Source organism: Botrytis byssoidea, assembly GCF_014898295.1.
Source record: "Botrytis byssoidea strain MUCL 94 chromosome Unknown BBYS_014, whole genome shotgun sequence".
NCBI lineage: Eukaryota > Fungi > Ascomycota > Leotiomycetes > Helotiales > Sclerotiniaceae > Botrytis > Botrytis byssoidea.
In genome coordinates, this window is record NW_024065855.1 from 231,118 (window position 1) to 240,513 (window position 9,396).

Consider the following 9,396-nt stretch of genomic DNA (forward strand, 5'->3'; position numbering starts at 1 on the left):
GTTTTGTAGACATATCGTTCAAAACACAAAATACTTTCCCCGCCAAAGAAGGTCTAGTACGTTGAAGTGGTTTAGTGGGGCGACTTTGAAAGTGGGGCACAATAGTGGTGTAGCACGTGTAGGGAGCTATCATTTTTCTTCGACATGGGGACGGAATAATTATATCGTACTCTGTACCTGCACCTGCCTATTTGGGTAGGAGGTAATTTATCGCATATAATATAAATTATACCAATTATTCACGCGCCCTATTGTTCTATTCTTTCGATTCTATGACAAAAGTGTAATTATGACAAACGGACCGACCATTAGGATTTTGGCTTCTCCGGCTAAAATGAAATGGTTAGCGCCATTAAAATCTCTTTCCTCTGTCGTGATTTGTACCGTGGACTAATTGAACATCGTAGTGGCACCAGTGGGTATTCTCGGGAATATAAAGGCGGCACAGTACGGAGTACTAAATGTCTTGCTAGGTACGGTGTGACTAGTATCACTTCTATCTTCACTTGCTTCCTTCTTCCCAAACCCATTCGTAGGTAATATTTAGTCAAGCACTAAATAACCAGTGACAACATGGTTCACAATGGGGAAGACAATAAGAGTGTCATAATTGAAGCAAGAGACGATGCTCAATTGGTCAGTAATCGCTTTAATACCTCAATCAATCCCGATGATGGTTGACATTCAAACTAATCTTATCTATTCGATCAGGAAACTCTTGGCTACAAACCCGTACGTCAAACCTTTTATCCAAAATGCATCGAACGACTCAAAGACTCACAAAATTGATATAGGTGCTACACCGAACATACACTCTCTTTGAGAACTTCTCAACATCCTTCGCTGCCTTGTATTTCGTTGGAGGTGTAAGAGTTACTTACACCACTGGAATCGCCTCCGGAGGTCCTTTAGCTTATTGGTTAGTTGCGCACCTGAATCTAGAACTCCTCACATGACTTCTAACACGTTTGACTGTATAGGACGAGCTATCTTGTAACATGCTTTTTTACCTTCATTACTGCAGCTGTTATAGCAGAAGTCTGTTCTGCGTCACCCTCAGCTGGTTCCATCTATCTTTGGGCAGCTGAAGCTGGAGGAGCCAAATATGGTCGACTTTTAGGATTTGTTGTTGCCTGGTGGAGTACTACTGCCTGGATGACATTTTGTGCAAGTAAGCTCAACTCTCATTCATTATTCCCCGAAGTTTATTCTAATTACTTGCAGGCAATACCCAAGGAGCTGTCAATTACATGCTTTCGGTAAGTCAACGTTCACGTGATATTCCCACAGCTCGACGAGCGAGTTTTGAATGTTGTCTAACATCTATCAGGAAATCGTTGTCTTCAACGTTGATTTCCCAACGGATACCAGTGATATCAAATTCCGAGCAGTCCAATGGATTTGTACTGAGGTTCTCCTTGCACTAGCCGCAATCGTGAATTTTCTACCACGTGAGTTGTCATACTTAATTGGAACAAATATTGAATATTGACATATGAATCAGCTCGTCTTTTTAAGTATGTCTTCTGGGTATCGAGCTTTTTAGTCATGCTTGATTTCCTTCTTAACCTCATCTGGTTACCAATAGGAGCTGCCCGAACCATCGGTTTCCGAACTGCAGAGGAGGCGTTTATGACAACTTACAATGGAACTGGTGCACCTGCTGGATGGAATTGGTGTTTGTCTTATCTTGCTACTGCTGGTATCCTGATTGGATTTGACGCTTCTGGACACGTTGCCGAAGAAACCAAAAACGCTTCGATCACAGCCGCCAGAGGCATATTCTGGAGTGTGATTGTAAGTGGAGTAGGAGGGTTTGCCACCATCATTCTATTTCTGTTCTGCACACCTGATCCGGATACTTTATTCTCTTACGGCTCGCCTCAACCATTTGTACCTCTCTATGCCGTTGTCTTAGGACAAGGTGGACATGTCTTCATGAACATCATTGCAGTGGTTGCACTTTGGTTCAATACTGCAATTGCTATTGTCGCTGCATCTCGACTTGTCTTTGCAGTGGCTCGTGATGGCGTTCTTCCATTCTCAGGCTGGGTATCACGTGTTTCATCTGAAGGTCAACCCCGGAACGCTGTCCTTGTCATTTGGGGTTGTGCCTCGCTTGTGACTTGCACCATCTTACCTTCTGCAGTTGCATTCACGTCCCTCATATCCGCTGCTGGTGTTCCATCGGCAGCCGCGTATGGACTTATTGCTTTTGGAAGATTTTTCTTGACACCACATACATTTCCAAAGCCAAGATGGAGTTTAGGTAAATGGAGTAGGCCATTTCAATTCATCTCAATCTTTTGGAATGGTTGGGTTGTGGCAATCCTTTTCAGTCCTTACGAATTTCCTGTCACTGCATCTACATTGAATTGTAAGTACCCCTCCATTGTTTCTACAGCTGCTCGTCTCTCCGCCATATACTGATACAACACAGATGCGCCAATAATAATGGCAGGTGTAACAATCTTAGCACTGATTTCCTGGTGGTTCACACCAGTAGGAGCATGGCTTCCCCGAGAACGTATATCACATTTCGTGGAAAGTGAAGGAGCGCCTGCAGAAGGTCTCCGACAAGAACCGGATGAACAACTTCAGGCGCCTGAGGTAGAAGGGGATGCCGTCCCGGCTACCTATTCTGAGAAGTGAGATACTCGATGATCGCTTTGATTTTTTCTTTTTAAGAATTAAGATACTGATCTTCTTTCTGTGTTCTAAAGTGGAGGGCTTTTAGATGGGACCGCGCAGGAGCAAAGAAATCCTTGAAAACATTGATGGGAGAGTATATAGATTGAAAGAACGGCAATCGTTGCAGCATATATCCGAGAATGGTATGATACACATAGAATAATAATACCTAGATCTTTCGACGCCGAATAAGACATGGATTTACGAGATCACTGCCGCTTCACTGATCAAGATTGCAATTCACAATGTGTAATTATTAGCTTTTGAGTCGTTGATGAGATATGGTACACTGAACTGTTGTGAGGTGAAATCTCGCCTTACCGCAACGGGTTTTTAGTCTTTATGTTGCCTGTTGTAATCGGCAACCGCTACCTAGGTTGTAGCTGCACCGCAACGTTCTTTCACAACTTTGTCCAAACAACTCGACCCCGAAGAATGAACCAAGCCTTCCTCACAGCCCACCGCACTTTCCAAATGCACATCCAACCCTAGGGCTGTGTGGGAACAGCAGGACCTGTCCATCCCAACTCCCACGGCTTTACACCAACACGCACACCATTCTCATCAACATTGACGCATCGAGAGCACTTCTCATGTTCGCATTCGCTATTGACTATGAGAATTTTCTGCTCTTTTCCCTGAACGACGCCGATTTTCTGTTCTTCTCTGCCACAAGTTGGCGAGTGAGATGTATGCTGACACTATATGTATTCTTTAGTTTATGCAGATCGCAGGGAAATGCGGAATGTAACGAAAAAATGGGTAAAAAGGAGAAGAGGACACTAACCTGGCAACAGCGGAAGAAAGAAGCAGTAGTGGATTTTTCATCGACGGTTTCATTCTGGGCGCTTGAGTCTTCTGAGGATTTTTCGACAGACTGTTGACGGATGTCGGATGCGCCATCGGATGCGCCATCGAGGAGAATGGTTGTGTCGATGTGGGATTGTCTCTTCTCGGATGCGCGGGCAAATAATCTGGACTCGGAAGCTTCATCGTTGGGCTTTGATTACGTTAGCTATGATTTTGGAAAAAGTGAGAAGAGAAGGTATCGCGCGATGGGTTCTTCCTTCTTTCTTAGGTACTCAAAGTAGATCGACAGAAGTTCGGAGTGACAATGAGAGGACATCCTTAGAATTGTGGATACCAATGAGAGAACATACCATGGTATTGAGTAAATTCAAGATCGAAGGATTGAAAGCACTGGTGGGATTGTTGCTCTCGTAGAGAATCGCTCGATTGCGCATGATGATTGCCGTTACGCTATTCTCAGCAGAGACACCAGTAGCATTGCGAACAGCGGGGACAGAAAATGACGACATGTTGGCAGATTAATTATCGAGGAATACAGTAATGACAAAGATTAGCACCAAAAAACCCTTGTACAGAGATTAATTGATGGAAGAGTGATTGTTCAAAAACAACCTGTGATGGAAAAATGGTGGTTGTGTTTTGAAGAAAGGGGATTTTCGGCTCGAGGTCCTGCTCTTTTATTGGCTGGAATTTTGCTGAGGAAGCTTCAACCGTATTGTTTTATACAATGGTTTTTTTTTGATCTGCTCTTGACTATTTTATTGAACTGGTACAGTGGCAAAGATTAACTGATGATTTCAACAATTCACTATTTGAGCTGAAGGCCTGGTGATTAAAATCATTGAGGCTTTGCACAATCAAAACAGTGGCCATACAAAGGTGTAAATCTCTACTATTTGAATGGCTTGAAGAAAGGATCTGACCTGCAGCATGAAAATCTTCTAACACATTCAGAAACTAGATGCTACCATCTCATTTTTAATTGTTGAATCCTTGGTGAGCTGTCTCTTAGAAGCAGGAATAAGACAATGAAGTAGCCAGCATATTCGACAAGTTGTTTTGATTTTACCATATTTTCTCTTCAACTCGTTTCTATCTTCCAATGAGAGAACTTATAAGCACTGATGTATTTAACTAGATTTTAAACTTCATAGTACTTTGCCCCAAATTCTAATTTTTCCTCTTATCATGAGCTAATAGCTATCACACCCCTGTATTATGTTACAAGGTGAGAGGCTATTTTGCAGTTTGAACAGCATGCTCCTCAGAGAACCGTGAACTTCCATTTAAAAGCGAACTTGAAGATTCTACAGATATTTACTAATATTTCTCAAGATGTTGTAATGGCAAATGGATATCATAATTGCTTAAGATGAGGTCTCGAGGTAAATACTCATGTTATCACATCTGGATTTTAACGAACGCAATGAAGTATTTATAGTGATGATTATCTTGCTATGAATAGCAACAGTCTCTAATTTCACATGAGACTCATACAAAGTCTGAGTATTGTCAGAGGGATCAAGCTGATGTTCATAACGACACCAAGCTTTTCCAAGAAAAAAATACCTGATTGAAGACTTAAGGGATGGAAGAGCTCACTGGACAAGAGAGGTAGATAAATTAATGCACTACAAAGTCAAGAGCATGAAGACTAAAACGGTTTACTCACGGTTGTGGATACCGGATAGATACCTCTTGTATAATGGCACAAAGAGAAGCTTCATTCTAAATGGAACATGTTTTCCATTTACTACCGGTCCAAAACCCATCCAATACCCTTCCAACACCCCTTCCCATCCTCCTTAATGGTTTCATCATTGAGAAGATTCAATAGCGCCAATTTGATCTCTCAAGAGGCACTCTGAGTCAACTCCCATCTCCTGTATTTTCTTTATGTATCTGGATTGCTACCGTTGCTGGCTTCTTTAGCCTGTTTGTTGGAAATGGTGATGCTTTTTGTTTGTGCATCTAACCATTTTGCTTCTGCCTTTATCTTCCGGGTTTCTGCATTGATTTTTCTAATTGATGCTCTCTTCCTCTGAAGTTTAAGATCTAGAAGTTTATCGGCATGTTGTTTCTGTGGTGGCATCTTAGACATCGTGAAGAGTATGTGATGTGGTACTTGTGATTCGAAGTTAGGTTTCCAATGCTTGTTGCTGTCGTGGTGTAATGAAGAAACTGATCTGAATTCTGGTACTGATTTGAACCCATTTTTGACACTCACGTACAGGATAATATACAATAAGCTTCTGCCTTTGTGAGTTATGATATGAAACGCCCAAAGCAAAATAGGAATAATGCAGAACCAGGCAGTATCTCCTAGCAACAAGATATCAGACAATGAAAGAAAATTCTGGAACTGCAATAAGAAAACTTTTGGTTCAATAGGATACCTGCAAAACATCATGCGTGGACTGCTGTAGATGGATGTCAAAGAACTTGATGAAAAAAGATCAAATTTTGCAAGAATGCCCGATTTCTTGGAAGGTCTGGGAACATCCATAGAGCAGGTGCAAATAAGCTCTTGGGCTGTCAATTTACGAGCTGATGATACAGTTCTACTAAAATATGGAGGCTTCAAGATCTTTGGGGCAAGTCCCTGTGTCTAGTTAGATCTGGATATTTATGTCATGACATCCCACAAAGCCTCTGAAAAGCCACAGACCATTCTCACTAAGCATAGCTATTTCCATTGAAGGTAAATATGAAATACGGTCAGAAAAATAACCGCAAGTTGATCGGATTTTCAAACCTTATACATTTCGGGGAGAAACCCGAAGTCCTACTTCCCAACTCTCCGCTTTGAGCTCCAATTTATCTTCTCCGTAATCTATGTAATAATACTCTCATGATGATTGTGAGAGATGAAAAAACTTATGACATACGTGTACCGTAATAATTTAGCTTCATTCGATCTCTTAGTGAAGAAGTTCGCCTCGCACTAGAGTTCGCTTAGTCAAGCAGCTTAGGGAGTCCACCATACTTAGCTTCATTCACACTCACTTTTACCGTGTTCCATCATCGATATTAAGTACACTTTAAAATCTGCGTCATTCATATCTTACGGTACGGATATATATTCTCATATAACTCGCGTCAATTACATTCGATATATCACCATTTCTATTTTCTCATAACGACGCCATACTGAAGCAGAAAATCCGGTGCATCTCGAAATATCCTCTTCCAGAATCTTTAAGAACACATTTGTCCCGCATCATTATTGTACATTAATTTCGAAATCTCGAAACATCAAAACATTGAACACAAACAAAATATCTCCAATGTATCGTTCACAGAAAACTTCCAGGCTTGAGTCGAAGATGGCGCCTCGACCTAGTCCCCTATCTGCCTCATTCTCAGACTCGGAAGGTGACCCCCCACAACGTCAGAAACGCGAAGATATTTCTCCGGAGCTCATAAAAAGTCTCAAGCAAGCTTGTCAGAGCCTCGAGAGACACATGATTGAGGAAGAAGAGAAGAGAATGTGGGCAGCGGTCACAGCAGGAAATTCAATTAACGCGACGAAGCGATGGAGAGGAAGAAGTCCTGCAGGAAGCGAAAGCTCAGAGAAAAGAAGAAAACTTTGAGCCAGTAATTATTTTCACTCATTTTTGTGACATCGAGGATGCGGTTGGCTATATCATATTATCCTACTTCAGGTACCGATATTGTGAACTTTTAGACTACATCTAGGAGGGTGAACCGTTGGAAAAGTCATGAGGATGAGGGACATCTCGCTGTTCTAGTACTCCCAAGAAGTCCAGCATACCATGTCAATTTGCACCTGATTGATCCAATGTAAAAAATTTCCTATGATTTTCAAGGTGCCCAGTGATTTTCATGTACCGGACGACTAGTAAAAGCTTTTATTTAGTTTAGATTACTGGTCATACTATTTAGTAATGACATATGAGTCCGTCTATCACTAAATGTTAGGGTTAAGCTAGAAGGCCAGTAAATTTCTATCCAAACTAAAAATTCCCGTATAAATCTTTTAAATTTCCCCTCTCTCATAATTATCATCGAAAATATTAATTATCTATCCCTTCAATTTCATTATACGACCATATAGCTATCTTTCAATTATCTCACTATTTACAATATCTTATTATCTCATAATTACCTAGCTATATTAGCACCTATCACTGAATCGTTGGAAACAAACGCCTAAAAATGACTTCATATCTCAAAGATTTAAACATTCTTCAAACAGGAAGCTGCAAAAGCACAGAAGTTCATTGCCAGTCATGCCGGGAGGATAAAGTCATCCAAACACTTCAACAGTATTTTGGTTTTCCCTCCGAAGTGGCGTCACAACTACCAAAATGCAGTTGCGAACCCTTTCGAGCTGACAGCCTCAATGCTTTTAAACACTGCATAATTGTATCAATGGACCTCGAGATGAGCAAAGATCAAACTCAGCTCAATGGAATCGGTATCTGTACACTGGATACAAGAGACCTTCAAGATTTTAAGCAAAAGCCGACGTCTGACACGCGTAAACTCCTATCGACATACAGATTTGGATTTCACCGTTAAAAAGCAATCAGCAAAAGATTCCGATATAGCGAAGCCGAATACATGAAAGAAAATAAAGTCAATGATTTGCTTCAGCGGGTCTTACGAACTGGAAGCCCTTTCCCGCAGTCAACAGAAACCCGTCAAGTGATCCTGATAGCTAATGGAATTTTCCATGATTTGTTCAATTTGAAAAAGATGGGATTGCTGTCGGATCTAGGTGACTTCGCAAACATCATCGTAGTTGATACATGTGATATATTTAGGCGTCTTATCAAGGAAGAGACGAGAGCACATCTCTGGGTGATCCTAAAATACTTCCGTATCCCATATTGTTATGATTCTCTTCATCATGGTGGCAATGACGCAAATTTGACTCTAAAAGCTCTTATCATGCTCACTCTAGAGAGCTGCAAGAACTTTAATTGGAATCCGGAGCAAAACCAGAACAGGGCGTTGTTATTGCCTGTTGCTCGTGAGGCAGCTCCCTTTGCCGAATGGCAGTTGCGAAAAACGACGAAGGAAGCAACTATCGCTCAAAAGAAAGCGTTTCGTGAAACGAGATTCAAAATGTGGGCGGACAACGATGATAAAGACGATGACTGTTCCGGATTCCTACTTGAACTCTAGTACATAAATGATCTTGGAGCAATTGTTCGGCAATTTTTACAGTTCACCGCCTGAACTACAACTCATCACTTATGAATTGTGTAGATACATCAAATAATATAGACGATTTGAACCGTTTAAGCAAATATTATGCCCCGAACGTATTGGAAGTTTTTGCAGCTCCATTGTTCTAAACGTCCGTCGAAGAAGGAAGGAGCATACTGGACCCGCAAGCAGCCCCATGCAAGTCACTCTCTACGCGACCAAATATTGTTACGATGTGGATTAGCACTTTCGAATATAGCTTCTTATTCTGAAGTGTCAAGAATTTTGAAAAAAATTGATTGGATGGCACGTGAGGGATTCGAACCCACGAATCTTTTTACAGACCACTGCCCTTCGGTATTGGGAGGAGCTTTGACCGCTTGCTTAACGTGCCTGCTTGTGTTTGTCCTGTTTGATGAATGTATACAGTATATTACACCATATATCAAACAGGTTCCTGCGAAGATGTATACGGATGTCGGAGATTGCTTGTCTCTCAGCTTTGGATGATGGAGGAAGGTACGAGAAGTTCGCTTGCCACATGTGAAGATGATCTCAAAAGAAGGTAGACTTCGGTTGTTAAATCGGAGCTCTATCTCTTATGTCTTTCCCTGAAAGTTAGAAGCATGACTTCTTAGATGGCTCACGCATCAGAGAAAGATGCTGATCTAGTTCGCAATGATACGTTCATGGTGGCCAATGAAAGACAAAATGAAA

General features: G+C 41.4%; 3 protein-coding genes across 3 annotated transcripts; 2 read left to right on the forward strand and 1 right to left on the reverse strand.

Annotated features, from left to right (window-relative positions):
* Nucleotides 1–573: 573 nt before the first annotated feature.
* On the forward strand, nucleotides 574–2,769 carry EAE97_007226 (uncharacterized protein; the record flags this gene model as incomplete). Its single annotated transcript, XM_038877740.1, has 9 exons — nucleotides 574–636; nucleotides 712–732; nucleotides 795–919; nucleotides 981–1,171; nucleotides 1,225–1,259; nucleotides 1,331–1,451; nucleotides 1,505–2,377; nucleotides 2,441–2,648; nucleotides 2,724–2,769. 9 exons carry the CDS (start codon nucleotides 574–576, stop codon nucleotides 2,767–2,769), a joined length of 1,683 nt encoding a protein of 560 aa, XP_038731225.1.
* Nucleotides 2,770–3,179: 410 nt separating this feature from the next.
* Nucleotides 3,180–4,010, reverse strand: EAE97_007227 (uncharacterized protein; the record flags this gene model as incomplete). The annotated part of the gene is made up of 3 exons (XM_038877741.1): nucleotides 3,180–3,392; nucleotides 3,479–3,691; nucleotides 3,852–4,010. 3 exons carry the CDS (start codon nucleotides 4,008–4,010, stop codon nucleotides 3,180–3,182), a joined length of 585 nt encoding a protein of 194 aa, XP_038731226.1.
* Nucleotides 4,011–6,788: 2,778 nt separating this feature from the next.
* On the forward strand, nucleotides 6,789–7,094 carry EAE97_007228 (uncharacterized protein; the record flags this gene model as incomplete). The annotated part of the gene is made up of 1 exon (XM_038877742.1): nucleotides 6,789–7,094. The coding sequence occupies one exon, from the start codon at nucleotides 6,789–6,791 to the stop codon at nucleotides 7,092–7,094; it is 306 nt and encodes a 101-aa protein (XP_038731227.1).
* Nucleotides 7,095–9,396: the final 2,302 nt, after the last annotated feature.